Genomic DNA, 21,478 nt, shown 5'->3' on the forward strand with positions numbered 1-21,478 from the left:
GTGTTAGGGGATACGAGGGAGTCTGGCTGGGACGTAAGTGCAAATAACTCTGCTCTTAGCAGCTCTGAACCGATGGGCTCTGCCCTGTGCCCCAACCAAGAACCCTAACATAAGAACGGCAGTACTGGGTAGCCTGTCTGCTGACAGTGGCCAGCACCAGGTGCCCCAAAGAGGGTTGACCAAAGACAATGATCAAGCGATTTGTCTCCTGCCATCCTTCTCCAGCCTTCCACAAACAGAGGCCAGGGACACTATTTCTATCTCTTGGCTAATGGCCTTTTATGGACCTAACCTCCGTGAAATTATCTAGCTTCTCTTTAAATCCTGTTATAGTTCTAGCCTTCACAGTCTCCTCTGGCAAGGAGTTCCACAGGTTGACTACACCCTGTGTGAAGAAGAACTTTCTTTTATTAGTTTTAAACCTGCTACCCATTAACTTCATTTGGTGTCCTCTAGTTCTTCTATTATGGGAACTAATAAATCACTTTTCTTGATTCACCCTCTCCACACCACTCATGTTTTTATAGACCTCTATCATATCCCCCCTCAATCTCCTCTTTTCTAAACTGAAAAGTCCCATCGCTTTAACCTCTCTTCATATGGGACCCGTTTCAAACCCCTAATCATGTTAGTTGCCCTTTTCTGAACCCTTTCCAAGGCCAAAATATCTGTTTTGAGGTGAGGAGACCACATCTGTACACAGTATTCAAGATGTTGGTGTCCCATAGTTTTATACAGGGGCACCCTGAGTTACCAACCCACATGACACTGCCCATTAAAAACCCACCAGGACTTACCCAGCGTTTATATGCAGAGGTCCCGCACCAGCGGCAGTCTGCACTGGACAGGAAACCATCCGCCCAGCACGCGCGGGAAATCACAGGAACCCAGCCTGGACGGTCCGATGCCCCAGCCCTGACAGAAGAAAATCAAGGTGTGCTTGAAGTGCCACGCCCACCATCCCTTGGTCCTCTGGGGCATTCGGCACATCCTGCTGGGTGAAAGGGCCGGTCACAGCTCCAGGGTCTGTCACACTTCAGGGCCTTTGCCAGCTCCTATTCACCGGGGTCAGGCAGATAATCGCCCCGAGCTTTCCCAGCACTTTTCAGCATCAGCTCTCAAAGGGGGGCAGCGTGACCCCCATGGGAGCAGGGGAATGTAAAAGAAGGAATGGGGCAGGGCGGGGCAGGCAGCCAACGGCTTCTCCTAATTCAGTGGTCCCCAACCATTTGAGGTTTCCCGGCGCCAAGGGGCGTGGCCGTTTGCCCGCAGGGCGCCCTGGCGCGGGGACCCCCATTGTGCACCTGGGGGCGGGAACCCCCCCATAGCCACATTCCCGGGCGGGGACCCCCCATAGCCACATTGCCGGGCGGGGCCCCCCCATAGCCGCATTCCCAGGGCCGCCCCCCCCCCCCCCACAAGCACCGCACGCCCAGGGCCGGGCCCCCCGCCAAGCGCCGCGCGCCCGGGACCGGCGCTCTCCCCCAAGCACCGCGCGCCCGGGGCCGGCGCACCCTGCAAGCGCCACGCGCCCGGGGCCTGCGCTCCCCCCATGCACCACGTGGCCATAGCGCGGGCAGCCAATCCGCGGCGCCCCCGGGGCCGGCGCTCACCGTGCACCATGCGCCCGGGGCCAGCTCCGGCACCGCACATGTGCCACGTGCCCGGGGCCAGGCCAGCCCTGAGCACTTGGCGGGCGCATACAAATGCGGGCACCGTGTTGGGGACCACTGTCCTAATGTTAGCAGTGGGGACACCAAGTTCGGAAGTGAACGGTTAACCAGTAAGCCGGTTATGGTTAACCAGTGGGGGCTGGAGCAGCCCTCCACCAGCCATAGGCACAGGGCACTCTGGCACACCACGGGTAGGGTTGCTCAGCAGTCACAGCAGTGTGCCACGGGGGTAGGTGCTGGGGCTGCTCCAAGTCCATCTTTAACACGCAGGGGGACCACTCGCCCTACGTGTCCCATTTAATCGGTTAACTGGTTCAACGTATTGTTTAACTGGTTAGCTAATTAAATGAGATTTTACATCCCTGGCACCAAGGTGGCTAAAAGTAGGGTTGAACTGGGACTAGAAATTCCAGGATTTTGACTTTTTTTTCCTGATCACACCCAGTTCTGCAAATAAATTCACATTTTGTTTAGATTTTGACTTTTTAAAAATTTATTACAGTGGATTACGGAAGATAAACTTTAAAGAGACCAAACAAAGAGTCATTTCAGGAATGGAAAACTACATTTTAATGTTCTGAAATGGTGGAGTTTTCCCCTTCCAAACAAAAGGTCACTAAAATCAGCGTTTTCCAATGGAAAAACATCCCCTCAGAAAACTTCCTTCCAGCTCTAGTTAAAATGGCCGTATTTTGAAGTGTATAATCAACCTCTGGAACTCACTGCAAAAGGATATTAATGCTGGTGAAGGAAAGGGGAGGGAATCATAGAATCATAGAGCTGGAGGAGACCTCAGAAGGTCATCAAATCCAGCCCCCTGCTCTAGGCAGGACCAATCCCAACTAAATCAACCCGGCCAGGGCTTTGTCAAGCTGAGACTTAAACACCCGCTGTGTACAGCCTGTCTGATCCCTTCTGGGGAAGCATGGGTGGGAAGAAAGAATTAGACAGGGTTAGACAAACCCATAGGTCTTGGTTGACTTCGTCCTGCTTCAGGGCAGGGCACTAAACTTGGGGACTACTCTAGTCAGACCAACATTTCAATCAATCTTGTCAAGAAACAGGCAAAAAAAAAACCCCAACCCAAACCAGGGAGAAACACGTTCCTTGGTTTGTAAACACAGACACAGAGAACAGCTCCTTCCGTTAGGGGGGGTGGGAATAAAGAAAATAATCCCTCGCCCCCTCCCCTTCCTATTTGGTCCTAAAGGATGAAGATTTGTGCAGGCTGCGGGGGCAGGACTGATACTCAGGGAACGGGGAGCATGGGGGAGAAGGGGGCAGCTTGCTTACAATCCAGGGGCAACCCCGTGTCTCGGGGCTGGCCCAGCACAGGAAGGATTTCTGCAGCGCAGGGGGACACGAGGTGAAACAAGCAGCAACTCGGTCGATTGGGGCTTGTTATTGTAGGGTCGCATTGAAGCAGACACTGGCACCAGCGTCGCCTCCAAGAGCGAGGGGAGCGCGCGGCCTGGTAACCCCGGACGGATCCGGAACCCCCTGCGCTGCGGGGCCAGGAGTCACCGCCCCCCGCCCCTCACCTCCGCCTCCTGCCTGCTCGCAGCCCCCGGGCCCGCGGCAGCAGCTGTGCCAGCCGGCTCCGAATGTTGAAACACCAGCAACATTAGCCCTCGCTTCCCATTGGCTGGAGGGCCCCAGGGGCAGGCGCAGGGAAGGGGAAGCTCTGCCCTTCGAGGGCCACGTGGGCCGGCAGTGGAAGTTGCAAGTTGCTAGTCAGCTGGAGGAGAGAGGGGCCCGGCCCGGCCCGGCCTGCGCACGTGGCTTTCACCGCAGCGCTCACCTGCCCTCACGCCCCACGCTCCTGCTTTTCCCTCCCTGCGTTGTTCGACACAACCCTCACCCAGGCATCCACCCAGTTCACCCCGATTCTCACCCCGTTTTAAACTTGTTCCTAAGAAACCCCGATCGGTTCCTGGGAAATTCCAAACAACTCTTATCAGTGGTGCCCGTTACATACCAGCTGGGTTTTCCCTGTGATATTTACATACCCCCTGCCTCCTTTCCCCCCCCTCCCATTTTTTCCTCCCCTGTTCATTTTGGTTCTGGACATACAACACTCCAGTCATCTGAAGAAGTGGGCTATGCCCAGGAAAGCTCATGATCCCATCGACACGGTTTGTTAATCTTTAAGGTGACTATATGTTGTGTTTTAAGTTTTTCCTGTTACAGACTCACTCAGCTACCCCTCTGAAACTCGTGGGCTCTGTCTACACTGCAGGCTTCTTGCACAAGAACTGTTTTGCAGAAGAGTTCTTGTGCAAAAGGTCTTCCATACGAGCGTGTCCACACTGCCGTGTGCTTTTGTGGAAGAGATGTGCTTTTGCACAAGAGCATCCATGGCAGTGTCGACACTCTCTTGCACAAGAAAGCTCTGATGGCCATTTTAGCCGTAGGGGTTTTTTGTGCAAGAAATTCATGTTGCCTGTCTACACTGCCGCCTTCTGGAAGAGCTCTTGTGCAAGAGGGCTTATTCCTCGTAGGGAGAGGAATAACTCTTCCGGAAGAAGCCCTGTTTGCTGATGCTGTACTGTAATACTTGTGCAAAAACACGCATGCAGTGCAGACGCTCTGCAAGTTTTTGCGAAAGAACAGCTGTTCTTGTGCAAAAAGCCTGCAGTGTAGACATAGCCTTAGAGGGGCAACCCCAACAGTCATTACTAACAAGGAGTCCTGTGGCACCTTGAAGATTTATTTGGGCATCAGCTGTTGCGGAGGAAAAGCAGGTGCAAGTGTTTTTACCCCTGGAAGCGGATGCCCAAATACACGTGTTAGTCTTTAAGGTGCCCCAGGGTGCCTCTGTTTAAACAAGTGGAAGAGAAGGGCCTGTGTGCACCTCATAGGATGCCAGGCTAGACTGAAGATCACAATGGCCCTCTCTGGCCTGGAAGTTAATGAATGGTTGCATCTGGTCCATCTGCATCTTTATGCTTGCATTAACTAACTGGGGGTATGTCTACACTACCCCGCTAGTTCGAACTAGTGGGGTAATGTAGGCATACCGCACTTGCAAATGAAGCCCGGGATTTGAATTTCCCGGGCTTCATATGCATAAGCGGGGAGCCGCCATTTTTAAATCCCCGCTGGTTCGAACCCCGTGCAGCGTGGCTACACGGGGCTCGAACTAAGTAGTTCGGACTAGGTTCCTATTCCGAACTACCGTTACTCCTCGTGAAATGAGGTGTACCGGTAGTTCGGAATAGGAACCTAGTCCGAACTACCTAGTTCGTGCCCCGTGTAGCCACGCTGCACGGGGTTCGAACCAGCGGGGATTTAAAAATGGCGGCTTCCCGCTTATGCAAATGAAGCCCGGGAAATTCAAATCCCGGGCTTCATTTGCAAGTGCGGTATGCCTACATTACCCTCCTAGTTCGAACTAGCGGGGTAGTGTAGACATACCCTCAGGTCCTTGCAGTGCCTGTGCAAGACCGAACCGATAAGCAAGGGGCCATTTGGGGGCTGGGGGCAGTCGCTCTGGGGAGCTGGAACCCCTGGATTTCGCTCTGCAGGCTGCGCCCCAAGCTCCCCTTTGCTCCCCTCATTTGCAGCATGGCCAAACGTTTTCGGCTGTGGTTCAAGAAAGCCCTGAAGATGGCCCCAGGGCCGGTGGGGAGCAGCTTCTCCGTCCCCGCGGGCGGGGAAGCTGGATCCCACCAGCTCGGGGCGACTCGAACTAGCGGGGTAGTGTAGACATACCCTGGGTTATTTGCAGGTGTTGTACTCAGTCCAGCTGTGTAGGAGCGCCTGCTGCTGGAGGAGAACGCAAAAATTCTGTTACCTGGGTTGTAAGTCTGGAGCCTCCTCTACTGCATGAGGTAAAAGCCGCTAAAGTTGCAGAGCCCAGTCACTGTCGCTGGATGTGGTCTCCGTGCCACTGGCTGGGACAGTACAACCCACCCAGTAGGTGTGTGGGTTACATGAGCGCTGTCCTTTGGCCTAGATCCATAAAGCTGCTTGCAGGTGGGTTTTATGTAGCTTTATGTATCTTGGCCAAAGGACGGGAGGCGTGATGGTGAAAGGTACAAAGTGAGGTGCTCAGTTCCCATGGAACGTCAATGGGAGGTAGGAAGGTAACCGCCACTGAAGTGCTCATTGGCGTTCTCACCACGACAAGGCCCTGCTGTAGGTGCAAGAGTCGCGTCTGCACAGTGTCCCCATCTCAGGGCGAACGAGGCTCCTACTCTAAGCTCCCTTCTGCACCCAACCGCCCCGTCCCAGACCCCAAAGCCCTCGGTAGAAATGTGGCCCTTGATCAGTTGCCAAAATGGCCCCCCCATTACAAATTATTGACCAAGCCTGATCCAAATGTTTTTTGAAACATTGTTTAATGAGAATGTAAATACAATTCAATACAATTGGGAGGGTTGGGGGGAGGGGGACGCAGCTGCTGGCTCCTCAGCTCTTGCTGCTCTCACTGGGTGTCTTCCTGCTGCAAGGGAAGCAGAATCCGTCACATTCATCCCTGGGGACTCAGGGGAACTGGCCCCCCCAGCATTTCCACCCTCCTCCCCCCTGCTCTCTGGTCACCCCCCGTCAGGCCCGCAGGGTGAGCTCCTGACCCCCCCAGAGCTCCTGACACCTCGGCCCCCTCCCGTCCCGCCTCCTAGGACAGTTTCTGTGTTCAGAGCCTCCCCCACCCCCAGGGACGCTCGCAGGGGCAGGAGGGATTCTGCCAGCAGGGATGTGGGGTGGGGGCAGCCTGAGGAAAGGGGCGGGGGACTCCCTGAGGGGATGGGAAGGAGACCCTGGCCCTGCCCCACTCTCCTGATCTGCTCCGGCTGCTCACCATGTATTCCAGGAGCTGATGGGCCTGCCCATGCAGGGCGTGGGCCAGGACCAGCCCGGCCTGGCTGGGGCGCCGTAGGAGGGGAGCGGGCAGCGAGCAGAGCCTTGTCCAAAAAGCAGTTCTCCTGCTCTGGTGTGAAGAGCTGCCCAAAGACCTGAAATCAAGAGCACAGGAGGTTTCAGCTGACGGCCCAGAGCCCGGCCCCAACTCCTGGGGCTAAAACAGCTTCCTCCTCCCCCAAACTCCCTTCCAGACCCTGCACCCAGACGCTCTCCTCACCCGGCACCCCAACCCCTGCCCCAGGTCACAGCTTCCTCCTGCCCCCAAGACCCTCCTACCCCCACGAGGGCCCCAGCCAGCCCCACCCCCGAGCCCTGCCCTGCCCTGGCAGCGCGTCCTTACCTCTCCCACCCTCACGCTGTTGCTGTGAGCCAGGACCCATCTTTCTTTGTAGTAGTGTCTGCACCACAGGTCCTCTGCCTGGTGGATGTTGAGGCCTGCAAGAGACACAACAGGGTCATTCTGCTGGCAGGTCTGAGCCCTTCCCCTCCCACGGGCCCCTGCAGGCATCCCTGGGCAAATGGAGGGGCACAGGGGGCAGAAGGGGAACACAGAGGGACGCATCCCCCCTTGGGCCAGTCTGGGGGAAAAGGGCTGGGTCCCCTCCCCCCGCCGCCGGCACCCTCAGGGTGTCCCTGGGGCCCAGGTCCCGGCTGGGTTCCTTACCCCTGTGGTGCAGGAGGAGTTGATACAGGCTGTGCACCCCCTCCCGGGCCAGCCGGCTGACGTCTTCGGATGGGTCCGAAATAAAAAGGCCCAGCTGGGCCACGTGGTGACCCATCCTCGGCCAGTCAGCGGAGTTCTGAGGGGAGAGAAGAGGGGGGGTCCCTCAGCATCCTGGGGCTGCACGTCCCATGCAAACGGCCGCCGAGGCGGGTCTGAGCTCGGGGGACGGACAGAGACACCTCCCGGGGCGGGACGGGGCCGGCCTTGCGAGGAGACAACCCTGAGCAATGGCCCCGACTGAAGGGTCACTCCGGGGGTGGAACAAGGGGATCCACTGACGGCCACTCCCCAGTCCCCAGGCCCAGTCCCTCAAGAGCCCCCCTGAAGGGCCCAGGGTCGCCCCTCCCCGGGGAAAGGAGAACGCGGCCCATTCCCGGCCCATTCCCGGCCCTGCCTCTGCCTCCCGGGGACGCTCCCAGCCCCGCGCCCTGCAGCCCCAGACCCCCCGGCTCCGAGGTCACTTACGTCAAACCCCGGGAGGGTGGTGGCGACTCCCAGCAGGGCCGTGGTGCTGCCAAGGGCCCTGGCTCGCTCCTGGGGCAGGCGGGACTCCAGCCACGGGCTCAGGTGCTGGGGGGGGAAGAGGCAGGTCAGGACCCGTAGGGAGGCGCCAGATCTGGGCAGAGCCTGGGGCTCCTCTCGGACTGTGCCCCCCCCAGCCACTGACACTGCTCCTCTCTCGGCCCCCCGAGGAAGCAGGGACAATGGCCCCGTCCCCCCCACGGGGCTCACCTCCATTATGAGCTGCAGCCGGGCGGTGTCTGGGGACTCGGCGAGGAGGCTCGCCAGTAGGGCCTGGAGGTCGTAGGGAAGGGCCCGGATGAACTGCTGCAAGACAAGGGGGAGCCCTGGGTCAGAGGGGGGTTGGGGAATCCAGGCCACCCGCTGGCTCCGGGGTCCAGCCTAGAGCAGGGTCTGAGCCGCCTCGCAGAGCAGGGAGGAGCCCAGGCTGGGCATGGAAGGGACGGGCCCCCCGGGAGAGCAACGGGAACCCTGGAGGGAAGGATCCAAACCTGCAGCTTCTTCCCGCCCTCTGCCCCCCCCCCCTCCTCTCTGGAGCTCCAGCCCAGCCCGGGAGCAGGGCCCGGAGGGACGTACCTGAGTGTGGATGGGCTCCTGCTGCCAGTCCCCAGACACAGTCTGTCCCACGGCCGCCGTCAGCAGGGGGCTCAGGAGCTGGGCCCGCAGGGGAGGCTGCAAGGTGCTGGCAGGAGAGAGGGGCAGAGACTGTTAATTCAGCAGCAGGAGACAGAGACTTTCCCACTCCCTGGCCAGGGGATCTGCTCTGGGGGGAGTCGGCGGGGGGGGGGGGGTCGGTACCTGAGGCTGCAGGCGGCGTTGAGGCAGTCGGCCAAGACCAGCGGGGGGGGCGAGTCCTCCATGATCTCCTGTGAGACCCAAGGAGACAAAGGGGCGTGTGAGGCTGGGGCCCCCAAGAGACGCTCACACGGCCAGCGCCCCCACCCAGCAGGATCCAACCCCACTGCCTCCCGCTGCCCTGTAGCCCCCCTGCCCGGCACAGGGCCCCTCCCAGCACCCCCCTCCCAAACCGGGACCAGCTCAATCCTTGTCCCCAGGCCGTCTCCTGCCCCTCACTGCCCAGGTGACCAGCCTCTGAACCTCCTCATCCCTGCTCCCCAGGCGCATCCCCAGCAGCCCGCTCGGCTCCCTTCCAGCCCCCCATGGCCCGGGGAGACCCCTCCCTGTCCCGAATCCCCCTTCCTGTCCGGCACCCCAGACCTGCCCCATTTCTGTGTCCCTCCCTCCTCCAGCATCCCCACCCGCCCTCCCCATGTCCACCTCCCCCTCCGACTCCAGAACTCCTGGCCCCACCCATCCCGTTTCCAGCACCCCCACCCGCCGCCATGGCCCAGGCAGACCCCTGTCCACCCCACGTATCCCCTCCCCTCCTCCCGGCCACCGCGACTCCCTCACCACGAGCCTGGCCACCATGGTGTCCTTGCAGCAGCGCGGCGCCAGGGTGTCCTCGCCCCTTTGGAGGGCGGCGAGGCAGGCGAGGGGGATGGCCAAGAGGAACCGCTGCAGGGCGGCTGGGCTCTGCACCCCAGAGAGAGTCTGTGAGCCTGGGGCCTGCCTGCCCCCCACGGACAGCTGCAGGGCTCAGGCCTCCCAGGAGTGGAGGTGGGAGCTGCCGGTTGTCCAAGCACCCACACTCCCCCCCCAACTGCTGCCTCAGGCTTGTGGGGGCCCAGCTGGTGCATGACAAGAGCCCCCAGCTTGGGGGGCCCAGGCCATGCAGGAGAAGGGGCCCCAGGGGGATCCCCAGGGACAAGCCCCTCCCGGAGGGGGGGGGGACGTGCTGGGAAGGGGCCGGACAATCTCGGGTCCCCCCCGTGTGGAGAAGGTTCCTACCGTGTCCCGGGTGTGGAGCTGCTCTTCGATGTCGTAGATGGCCCCTTCCTCCACCCGGGAGTCCACCCGCTCCTGGCAGAGCTCCGCCGAGGCGCAGGGGGGCTCTGTGCGGGAGGGAAGGGACCAGGGTGACTCCAGCGGCCAGCAGGGGTCACGCGCCCCCATGTCAGGGACCCAGGGCAGGTTGGGCCCCACACGCCTCTCGCAGGGACCCATCCCCCTGCCACCCTCACATCTGCCAACGCCCTCAGCAGAGCCCCCACCAGGAAGAAGAGAGCCAAGCAGCCCCCGCCTCCATCCATTGCCCTGGCTGCGGGGCAGACACTGGGGCTGCCCCCCCGGGGTACTGGGTGAGCCCCTGGGCCCAGCGTGTTCACGGCCCCTCACCTGGGTCTGAGCGGCTGCGGGAGGTGGCCTGGCTGCAGCTGGAGGCCCAGGCGCTGCTGCTGACGGACCTGGACCCACAGCTGCAGGGGCTGGTGCGGGGAGCGACGGGCTGGGGGCTCCCGGAGACTGGCAGGTCCCCGGGGGCCGGGCAGGGCGATGCCCCCTGGTGGTAATGGGGGCTGGGCTCCCGGGGCAGGTGTTTCTCTCCACAGAGGAGGTCCAGGAGCCACCCTACCTGGCTCCCCCGCTGGGCTGGGTCCCGCCTGCCCAGCCGCCTCTGGAGCCAGGTCCGGGGGGGCCTGGCCGGTGGGCGAGTCGCCCCGAGCTGGTGGGATTCAGCTTCCCCGCCCGCGGGGACGGAGAAGCTGCTCCCCACCGGCCCTGGGGCCATCTTCAGGGCTTTCCTGAACCACAGCTGGACGCGTTTGGCCATGCTGCAAATGAGGGGAGCAAAGGGGAGCTTGGGGCGCAGCCTGCAGAGCGAAATCCAGGGGTTCCAGCTCCCCAGAGCGACTGCCCCCAGCCCCCAAATGGCCCCTTGCTTATTGGCTCGGTCTTGCACAGGCACTGCAAGGACCTGAGTCTCCTGCCCATCAACAGCCCCTGCTCGGCCAATCAGGGGAGAGTCTAAGGTGTGGGGGGTGGAGCGTTCTCCCCAAAGACACCGGCATAGACCTGTTCCAGCCCCACCTCCCCAGTCCCCACAATGGGGGCTGCATCCCCCACCCCATGGCTCCTGCAAACCACCCCCCGTCCTTCAGCTAGTCTGTTAGGTCACAAGCTGGGGGGGGGCAGCAGGGGGAGGTCACAGGAGAGGCAAGAACAGAGCAGAAATGTGGGGGGATGGAGGAAAAGGGAAACCAACCAGGAGAAAGCCCCAGTGGTGCTAAGGATGCAGCCCAGGTGAGGAATCACCTTCTGGCCCTTGACCGAGGGCTGGGCCTGCCTGGAACCCAGCCGGCCCCGGGCGGGATCCAACCCCTGGGGGCTCTTACCTTCTTCACAAAGGTGTCGGGATGTGGAACTCACAGAACGCGAATGAACCGTGAGGAGGAGACGCACCAGAGCTAAAGCAACCGGGGGTCTCCAAAGTCCCCTGGGCCCGCCCCCCGCTTTTATCAGCCTGAGACGTGGGTCCCTCTGTGAGGTCACCACCTCCCCACCTGCCCTTTGCCTTGAAGGGTTTGCATGTGTTCATTTTAAACGGAACGTGCTTTGGAAAGGAGCTGTGCAGAAAGACGCATGCTGTGGCTCCACCCTAGCAACAGCCTAGGAAAGGCCAGGGGGAGGGGGGTGAACTCAACATGTGGGGTGGAGAAGCACAAGCATGTGACAAACAAAGCCATGTACGGAAAGGTTGAATCTGATTGGTTTAGAAGTTTGTGTTATGTAACCTGTAACCATGTGCTATAGAACAGCAAGGGGAGGGGCTCTCGGCTCGAGGGGCTCTGCCTGATTTTAGTGCCAGGGGCCTTCCCTTTGTGCACATTGAATAAAGTATTGAATTGAATTGAAGACCCTTGATTCTGCCCAGCTCCTGACTCTCTGGGAACCACAAAATCCCAACAGCCTTATGTGCTGAGGGCTGCCCAAAGCCCCTGTGAGGTCACTGCCCCCCCACCTCACCCTGCCAGGCAAATGTCCTGCCTCTGGCCATTGGGAAGTTGGAGCCATTCCTAGGGGTCCCTCCCCTCCCTCACTGGGCACCCTGCAGCCAGCGGCTCCAGTAGCCCCATAGGCTGCTCCCTGCCCTACATTGCAGGCTTCTTGCACGAGAACTGTTTCACGCCGGAGTTCTTGCGCCAAAGGTCTCGTGCAAGAGCGCCTCCACCCTGCCATGGGCTTTTGCACCAGAGCGTCCATGGCAGTGTGAACGCTCTCTTGCGCAAGAAAGCTCTGCTGGCTATTTTAGCCAGAAAAGTGTCTTGCTGAAGAAGCCCCTGGTGCCCGTCCACGCTGCCTTCTTGCACAACAGCTCTTGCACAAAGGGGGCTTAGTCATCGTGGGGAGAGGAATAACTCCTGTGCAAGAAGCCCTGTTCTCTGATGCTTTACTGCAAATTTACTTGCGCAAGAACACACATAGAGTGTAGACGCGCCACAAGCTGTTGCTCAGGAACACTTGTTCTTGTGCAAAATGCCTGCCGTGCAGACGTGGCCTTGGTGTCACCCAGCACTGGACTTCCTGGCCCAGGAGCAAGAGTTAGAGCCTCCCACCCGCCCCGCTGCCTCTCACGGGTTTCTGTCCGGTCCCGGCCCTGGATTTTGCCCTAGCGCATCCCAGCAAGGCCTCTGGGCCTGCACTAGACCCATCGACACGCGGAGAATCCACCACTGCCCTGGAGCGCCCTAAAGGGCCAAACCAGGAAAACTCCTCTCCCCTCCCCAGCCCTGGGGCCCTTACAGGGGTAGACTTGCCACTGGGCACGTGCGAGAGCCAGGCCTGCCAGCAGCTGCAGACCCTCAGCCAGTGGCCACACAATGGCAGCCTGGAGCAGCCAGCTCTCCCCTGCCCAGGAGCCAGCCAGGGGCCTTAGACAGCGCGCACCCTGCTGGACTAGTGTGGAGGTCATGGACCTCATTGAGGTTTGGGGGCAGCCCCCCAACCTCCATGGTCTCCGCTCTAGGCGGAGGAACGCGGCCGTCTACAGGCGCATAGCGGCCGCCATGGCCAGGAAAGGCCACAGGCGCACCCCGGAGCAGGTGCACGTGAAGGTCAAACAGCTGCGGCAGGCGTACGCCAGGGCCACCAGGGGCGGCGCCGCAGGGGCTGCCACCTGCCCCTACTTCCCCGCCCTCGACCGACTCCTGGGGGGCGGGGCGGTCTGTGCCAGCCTGGGAGACAGCGACCTGGGGCCAGAGGGCCCCGACCTGGGCACAGCAGAGGGGCCACCACCAGCTGTCCCGGCACTGGAGTCGGCAGGGTCGTCCAGGGAGGCCATACCAGGTAAGTGCCAGCACTGTCCCCTGCCCGGGGGGGGAGGCGGGAGGGAGACCAGGGACCGCGCGCGTGGGCCATGCCTCCCACAGATCACGCAGCCACTTGTGCACCTGCGAGCACATGCCCTGCCACCCAGGGGCCGTGGCCCAATAGGCACATGCGTGTGTGGAGAGACCTGACACGTTCCCGACCCCGGGGCGGGACCCTGCAGGATGCTCTCCCTTCACAGGCCCCTTCTACACAGAGTCAGGGGACATCTCCCCCCCCGCCCCGGCCACACTATACACGGCACAGGGGCATGGGTGCAGTCTTGGGGCAGCTCCCAATCCCGGGGAGAGCCAGACATCCTGACCATGGCCTCTGTGCAAGCACATCGGTTCTGACAGTGCAGGGCACGGGTGCCCTCACGTCGCAGGGGCGGGCTGGGCATCGTCCACTGCGTCCCCAGGGAGAACTGACCACTTCTCTTCTTTCTCTACAGCTGCACCAGCTGCTTGTGCAGGGCGCTCCCACACCTGGCAGGAGTACTGGGACCAGCACCTGGGGGTCCTGAGAGCCCTGCACCACACCATTGAGGCCTGGACGCGGGAAGACCTGCAGCTCCGCCGGGAGCAGCTGGCTGAGGACCGAGCCATAAACGCTAACCTGCAGGCCCTGCTGCAGAGCATGCTGCTCCGCGCCGGTCCTGCACCTGCTGCCCCCCCCCGCTACGGGTCCTCCTCCCACTCCTGCCCCCCTCCCACCTCTTCCTCCTCAACCTCCACACCCTCATCCTCAATGTCCACCCCCCCACCTCAACCTCTGCACCCTCCTCCCCATCTCCCCGGGGACGCCGAGGCCTCCTCCCCCGCCATGCTGGGAGGCGGTTGGCCCGGCGAGACCCCCACCCCTGAGCCCTGAGCTTCTCCTTCCCCTTCTTCCCCCTTCCAGCTCCCTCCTCCCAGTTTTCCCCCTCCCCTCTTCCACCCTCTTCCTGCCCTCTCCCGCCTCCGTCTCCCCAGAGTTTCATTTCCCCTCCCCAGTTGTGTTAAATAAAGGGAGTTGCTATTTTTGAAAATACGTGTCTTTTATTTGACATCAGGAAGGGGGGGCTAGGGAAGGGTAAGTGGAAGGATGAGAGGGAGGAGTGGGGCACAAGCCCCCGGTGGGGCAGACCGGGGAGACTGTTAGCGCTCCTCAGGGTGGAAGCGCTTCCGCAGGGCCCCCTGGATCCTGACATCCCCTCGATGGTCCTCCCGGATGGCAGCCTGCAGACAGTGCAGCCAGGCTGCCGGCAACGTGTCCACGAGACGCAGCAGAGTCCCCGGGGGCAGGTCTGGTTCCATGTTGCAGCGTGCCGTGGTGTCCCAAGTGAGGGCAAGCAGAGCACTTAGCGAGGTGGACCAGCAAGCGGAGAAACCTGAGAACTGTCTGTCCAGGATGGGAGTCAGGTCCCTTTAATCACAGACCTCGGCTAGCCTGAGGCAACAGCCCCATACACTAAGTCCGACCCTGATGCCCTGCCGGCACTGGTTCCAGCCAGCCTTACCTTCAATTCAGGGTCCACTCACTGTGGACGTGCTATTTAGAAAAATTCTATTTCGAATTAGTTTTTTTGTCTAGATGCGTTATTTCGAATGAGCATAATTCGAATTAACTAATTCGAAATAAGTGAATTCGAAATAGTGCTGTAGCGTAGACATACCCAGATTTATCTAAACTTTACCCTTCTGACACATTCTGAAGAGTCTTTTTCTTGGAGAGAGACATGTCTTCTGTCTCCCTCAGTATTCTAGAGCAAACCGGCCCAGAGACAAAGGAGGGAAACCCCCAAAATCCCTTTGTCTCAGTTTGAAATCCCTACCTGCATTTCTATTGGCTGAATGCTACCTGGCTAGGTATAGGGACATAGTTAACTCCTTAGTTCCCAGGCTGCTGGTCATCCCTCATGACCATGACAGAAGCCATAAACAGACACTTGTGTGTTAGAACGTATTGGGGTAAGACCCCCCCTGAGACCAGGAGAGAGACCACTCAGATTAAGAGGGACAAATCCCAGCCTATATGCAGAAGGGAAAAATTCAGCCTGTCCAGCCAGAGGCACATGGTATAATATTTACATGAATTATGGGCATTTTGCAGCTGTGTACAGCACCAGAGCACGTAGGGATCTGACTCATCGCAAACAACCAAGAGCCATTGTTTGTGGGATCTGTCACCGGTGATCACAGAGAGCATGTCTGGAGAATGAAACTGAATGCTAATGGCAAGACAATTCTCTATAAAATTGACTCCTGAGCTGATGTCTCTGGCATTTCAGATGGGACTTAAAATCTACACTTTGCTAGGTCTACACTGCAAAGATAAATCGGAAAAAGAAACACCATTTGCAGTACACAAATTGTGTATCTTTTTCCGCTTTACTGTTAAAAGAGGCTTTTCCAAAATTTGGCATGTCTACATGGTGCCACATTTTGGAAAAAAAGTCCTCTTTTGACACATCCCTCTTCCGCGTAAAACGAGGTTTATAGGGATGGCAAAAGAGCACGTCTGCTTTTTTGAATTTTTTTCTGAAAAAGCAGACACGCTCCTTGGACATGGCATTGATTTCCAGGATACGCCGGTATCCCGGAAAAGTGCTGCAGCCTAGATGTAGCCCTCCAGTCCCTCCCAGAGTAGAAGTCACCTAAAACAGCTGTAACTAGCCCTGGACTTATCTGACCTGCCTGTGCGAGTTCACCACAGAAATAAGTGTTATATCAGAAAATCTTCCAGCAAGTTCTTCTGCCTTTCTCACCAGGCCCATCTTGGCTGCCACACTGCAGCTCAGAAGGTCGCTGGTTGTCTGTGGTTCTTTGATCACATTCACTCTCAATGCAAAGCTCTAGTCTTAGCCTATGGAACTCCTTGCTAGGTGATATTGTAAAGACCAAAACTATAACAGGGTTCAAAAAAGAACTAGAGAAATTCATAGAGGACAGGTCTATGAGCTAGGATGGGAAGGGATGTAACACCATGCTCTGAAGTGTCCCTAGACTCTTTTTGCCAGAAGCTGGGAGTGGATAACAGGGGATGGATCACTTGATGATCGCCTGATCTGTTCATTCCCTCTGAAGCACCTGGCATTGACTCCAATTGAAAACAGAATGGGTACAGGGCTAGGAGCATTGCTCTGCTCTAGTATGGCCATTCTTATGTTCTTAGGACCCTGGGCTTTTGAAAGGGGATCCAGTACAACTCAACATAAGAGACAATACTGAACTATATAGCGCACAAACGTTCCCACCAGAGAGACCTTGAAGAGACTAGCTGCAGATTTAGGGAAATTCAGAGTCCTTCATTACCTGGTCACCATGGATTATTTTTCCGGGTGTATAGAGACAATGTAATTGAAAGGCACATTGCGGTGTTATCGAGACACTGAAGTGCATTTTTGCTCACTTGGTATTCCAGAGCAACCAGTGACAGACAATGGACCACAGTTCACTGCAGCAACATTTGTCATTCCGAACAAACTGTTATCCCAAGCTCCCCACATTACCCCAAGCAAATGGAGAGGCTGAAGGAGCTGTATAGGGAACCAAGAAAACCCGATAGCAGGAAGATCCATTCCTTGCTCTTCTCAGTTACAGAGCCACACCCATAGCAGCTGCTGAAAACAGTCCAGCACAGCTCCTGATGGGAAGACAATTCAGAATCCTAGAATCCTAGGGCTGGACAAGACCTCAGGAGTCATCGAGTCTAACCCCCTGCCCAGAGCAGGACCGACCCAACTAAATCAACCAGTCCAACTTTGGAAAAGAATTGCTCTCCAAAGGAAAGGGACCAGACACAAAGATGCCAAATAAGATAAAAAAGTTAAACCTCCAGAGCCACATGCGGCTTTTCAGAAGTTAATATGAGGCTCCTTGCATAGGTACCAAATCCAGGGCTGGAGCTACAGGTGCCAACTTTCCACTGAGCCGGAGGGTGCTCGCTGTTCAACCCCAGCTCTGCCCTAGGCCCTTTCCCCCCAGGATCCTGCCACTTCCGACTGAGCCTGTCACACCCACGCTTCTCCCCTCCAGTGTCTCCCACTGAGCGAGAGCGGATCCCAGTGGGCAGGAGGAAAAGGAGAAGGAGGCGCTGACCGGTGGGGCTGCCAGTGGGCGGGATGTGGTGAGAGCTGTTTGGGGAGCTGATCAGGGCTGGTGACATAGAACTGTAGCTCTTTGGCAATGGGCGCTGGTACATTCTGGCTCCTTCTCAGGTTTAGGCTGGACACCCCTGGGCTACACTGACATACTGTAATGGCACTAGGGGCGGGGTATTGCAAAATGGGACCCTACCCCACCCTAAGTTATCTTGGGGGGACAGGAAGCAGCCCACCCCTCACTATCCGCTACACAGAGAAGCAGGCTGGGGAAGCGGAGGGACACTAGTAACTCCAGGAGATTTCTTGCCCCAATTTACCTAGAGAGGCTACACCAGCAGGGCCTTGCCTACGGGGCCCCGAGAACACTCTGGGATTGGGCTACTGCCCTGTTACCAGCTATCCTCCCTCTTGAGGGACCTCACAGCTGCTCCTGCATCCCGAAGGCCAAACCTGAACACTGTAGACTATGGCAAAGGGGCTTCCAGATCACCTTGTCCCCTCACCACACAGCACCCCCTCCCCAGCTGCTGTCCACATGTCGGCGTCTGTGAGCTGCAGCGCTCCTGCCTGGCTACTGGACAGCTTTCCAATCAGTAACATGGGCGGGGCTATCTGGGGTTGTGCTTTTATCCACATCTGACATGTAAAGAAGAGCACACACAAAAAGCCAACACAAACACAACAGATTTCTCTCTGCCTGGAACAGCCTGGCAAGGGGTGAGAATTTGTGAGCAAGTTTAAGGGTGCACTAAGCAGCTGAAAGATTTGAAAACATGCTAAAGCAATCGTCACACTCTAGCTGATACCTGCATGGGAAACATACTGAATGATTGACTCTGAATGTACATGTTGCAGTGCTTTGTGCTTTGGAGGACAAGATTAAAAGTCAAAATGATCTGGGCTAACGGGAGTAACGGTCTGAAGTAAATAGGATGAAATTCAATTCAACACAGGAATAAATTGCCTAGGGAGCTAGCGTGGTTGAGGAATCTCCCTCACTGAAGACTTTTTAGAGTGGGTTAGAGAAACGCTTGTCAGGAAAGGTTTCGATAATACCTAGTCCTGCCATGTGTGCAGAGAACTGGACGAGATGCTCTCCCAAGGTCCCTTCCAGTCCTGCGTCTCTGCGGTTCTATACAAACCAACACACCTTCAGCAGTCACACTCTCTTCTCTGGGATGCTGAAATTTGGTGCTGTGGTTGCTCACCCCAGAAGGGGGTGTGCTGAGGTGATATTTCATCCCTTGATGCTTTCCCACCTCTGTTGGGAGGGGGCACAGTGGAGAGCTGATCTCAGTAACACTCACGTATCTCCTGTGTCCCTTCCCCTCACTCACCTGCTCTCTCCATACCAATTATCTCAGCAGCCTCCCGCCTCTTTTCTCTTTTTGCACTAGCCTCACATCTCCCCCCCAACAGAGCCTGGTTTGGAAGGTGAATGCTGGTGATTGCCCACGCTGATGAATGCCTGGTGACTGCCCCAGCCGAGTACTCACCAGTCAGTGGGTGCTCAGCCCCTGGAGCCAAGAGTCAATGGAAAAGGAAAGAAATCGAGAAAAGAAAAACCCTTCCTCCTCTGAGCTCCAGCCTGCTGTGAGGTGGGGCTGCCTTTGTCCAGGCCGTACACGGCTAACACAGGCCTTTCCCCAGGACAGGACCAGGCAAACCTCTGCAGAGCCAGTTGCAGTCATCTGCCTGGCTCAGGGGCTGCTGGACGCCCCCAAGGCCGGGGCAGTCACAGCTCCCTGCACGGCGGGTCTCAAGGCAGCGTGTGGGGGGATGTTTCTGGGACAGCTCAGCCCGCCCTGCTGCCCACTTGCTCCCCCTTGCGGGGTCTCTGCCTGTCTCCTGCTCCCACACAGCACGGCCCTGATCCTCCAGCCCCTGGCAACCCCGTCTCTGCTGTTGGGTTCGCTCCCTCTGCAGGGCCCTGTCCAGCTGGGCCTGTTGCTATATCACAGTGGGACCCTGGCCCCTCACCAACCCTCGGCCACCCCCACTGACCCTGGCTCCCCCTCCGCGTCGCTGACCTTTACCTCACACCTCTCACTAACCCTCGCTACACACGCCTCACTGATCCTGGCTCACCCCCCTCGAACCCTTTCCCCACCCTCCTCACTGAACCCCTCCCCTCACCTCTCCTCACCCCACCTCCTGACTGGCCCGGGCCCTCCTGCCCCACTGCCTCGCCCCCATTCACTGACATATGCCCCCTCACCAACCCTCACCCGCTCTCCTCAGCACCCCATGACCCACGCCCCTCACCAAGGCTGGCCCATCCCCCCACTATTCCTGGCTACATCCGCGGGCCCCACTCTCACTGTGCTGCCTCTTTTCTGCAGCCTTGCGAGAGTCTCTGGGCTCCGCAGACCCTGCCCAGCCCGCGCACCCCACACAGGGGCCGAGGGAAAGGTTCAGAGCCAGAGACTCCTAGGCCAAGGGGGCTGCGGGCCGCTCGTCAGCCCCGTGGGCTTGGTTCCTAGCTGTGCACAGTTGCTCGTATCTCTGTTAAAACACAGATTGTTTGCTTGCACCAGTTTACAAAGTGCCCAGCTTGCGCTGAATCCGTGACCTGTCCCGTTCCGTATTTACACTCCCCGGTTGTGTCATCTGCAAACGTTCTCAGCGACGAGCTCTGCTTTCAGCCCCAGCGACGGGGCCGGCGGGTCTGTGTGGGCCCACAGAGCGGCTGGCCAGCCCTCTGGAAATGCCAGTGGGGGCTGAGAGGGAGCTGCGATTTGGGATGGTAACGTGTCCTTGTCCCCCAGTGATGGCCAGAGCCGGAGAAGGGCTGTGTCTGGGGACAGCACGTGTCATGGCTGGTTGTGAGCACAGCAGGGCAAAAGCTCTCCCTGGCCGTGTGGTGCACAGCACCAAGCACAGCAGGGCGGGTTTGGCTGGCACAGCGCAGGCTGAGCGGGGAGCTGACTGCTCTGTAGGACCCCATCAGGGAACCCCGGGGAGGGAGAGGAACCAGTGAAGCCAAAGGACAGTGTTGGCACAAGAGCTACTGGGGATAAACTAGCCAGGAATCACGTTAGGCTGGAAATGAGAAGGGGGGTCGGGACCAGCCTCCTAACGGGGGAGGGGAGAACAGCTTCACGCGCGTGAAGATGGCGCTTGGTAAGCGTGTGACGGGGATTGTATGACGTGTCCTCCCAGCCCGATGCCCCGTGTTCCCAAAGAAACCAGCCCAGGGGGGCTGGGAAACACCTCCAGGAGTCACTGACAGACGTTAAACAAAAGCTAAACTTATTGTGCTGTAAAATCGTACATGCAGCTAGATAAACCCTGGTAAGACCCTCCCCAAACCATCGCCCCCACTCTCCTGGCCCCAGCAGCAATGCACCCAGGAGTCCCGGCTCCCAGGACACAGCTATGCTGTGCCTGATGGGTGGGGATGGAGGAGAGCAGGTTGCCCACGGGGCTACTCAAAGCCAGAGCAAAGGGAAAAGGCCACTCACCCCACAGCCAGGCCAGGAGGATGGGGATCCTTGTGTACCCAGCTCCAGAGCAGGCAGCTGAACTCCTGCCACGGGGGCGTCCAGCTGGGAGCAGGCAGTGCCCAGGAAACCCCATGCCCCACAGCAGAGGTTGCGGGGCAGCGTAGCCAGGCACTAGTGCAGGCGATGGCCCTAGCGAGAGAGGCAGGCTGAGCTCGGTGTGACGGTCACAGGCTGGGAGGTGGGGGAGATGGGGCAGGCACCCAAGGGGGCAGGGTGTGTGACAGGCCTCTCATTGCTGAGACCCCTCCCTCTGCACCCCCTGGCACTGCCCCAATGGGCGTGTGCAATGGAGACCACAGAGGGGAAGTGACCCTCGTGCCCAGCGCTGTGGCCTTATTTATATCACTGGATTGTGAAATCCGTGTTCTGGGAACATGCTGAGCAAACTCCTCTTGGAACAGCTGGCTCTGGGACACATGGGGCAGGAGGGGCAGTTCCTGGAGCAGGTTTGCAGGGACTCAGTAGAAACGACCCACGGAGGGCTGGAGGACTCGGGACAGGCACCCAGGTTTGGCTGAGGGGACGAGGATCAGGTGCCCGGGTTTGGCTGAGGGGGCGAGGACCAGCCGATGCCGTTAAAGCCAGGCTGATGGCCGTGAGGACACCCTGACTCCAGCTGAAGGCTGTGGGTCTATGCCCACCTAAAACTTCGGTCAACCCAGCTATATTGCATCGGTGTGTGTGAAAAATCCAGAGCGCTGGGGACGTGGTGAGGCCGACCTATGTCCCGGTGTAGCCAGCAGAAGGTGAACAGAAACATTCTCCCATTGACCTGGATAGCATCGCTTGGAAGGGGGATTAACTACGGTGACAGCAAAGCCCCTTCCATTGCTGCAGGGTCTGTATTACAACACTCCAGCGGCACAGTCCTGCACGTGTAGGGTCGACACAGCCC

General features: G+C 58.7%; 1 protein-coding gene across 3 annotated transcripts; it reads right to left on the reverse strand.

Moving 5' to 3' along the window:
• Positions 1-5,992: 5,992 nt before the first annotated feature.
• Positions 5,993-20,913, reverse strand: LOC142823388 (maestro heat-like repeat-containing protein family member 7). Of its 3 annotated transcripts, none has more exons than XM_075914404.1 (11): positions 20,542-20,905; positions 9,637-9,740; positions 9,199-9,321; positions 8,584-8,651; positions 8,362-8,467; positions 7,996-8,091; positions 7,729-7,833; positions 7,204-7,339; positions 6,880-6,974; positions 6,478-6,631; positions 5,995-6,120 (listed from the first exon to the last, which is right to left on the reverse strand). In XM_075914404.1, exons 1-11 carry the CDS (start codon positions 20,654-20,656, stop codon positions 6,038-6,040), a joined length of 1,185 nt encoding a protein of 394 aa, XP_075770519.1. In that variant the 5' UTR covers positions 20,657-20,905; the 3' UTR covers positions 5,995-6,037. The 3 variants fall into 3 exon arrangements, with proteins under 3 accessions (XP_075770521.1, XP_075770519.1, XP_075770520.1); XM_075914405.1 differs by having other exon boundaries at positions 6,023-6,117; XM_075914406.1 differs by lacking the exon at positions 9,199-9,321 and having other exon boundaries at positions 5,993-6,120; positions 20,542-20,913.
• Positions 20,914-21,478: the final 565 nt, after the last annotated feature.

This window comes from Pelodiscus sinensis, chromosome 33, assembly GCF_049634645.1.
Source record: "Pelodiscus sinensis isolate JC-2024 chromosome 33, ASM4963464v1, whole genome shotgun sequence".
Lineage (NCBI taxonomy): Eukaryota > Metazoa > Chordata > Testudines > Trionychidae > Pelodiscus > Pelodiscus sinensis.

Excerpts from the sequence above, each read along its gene's own strand:
- LOC142823388 (XM_075914404.1), bottom strand. The coding sequence starts at position 20,656 with ATGGGGTTTCCTGGGCACTGCCTGCTCCCAGCTGGACGCCCCCGTGGC. Across the intron at positions 9,322-9,636 it reads AGCTCCACACCCGGGACACG|AGCCCAGCCGCCCTGCAGCG; the intron begins GTAGGAACCTTC and ends TCTGGGGTGCAG. Across the intron at positions 8,092-8,361 it reads AGGAGCCCATCCACACTCAG|CAGTTCATCCGGGCCCTTCC; the intron begins GTACGTCCCTCC and ends CTTGTCTTGCAG.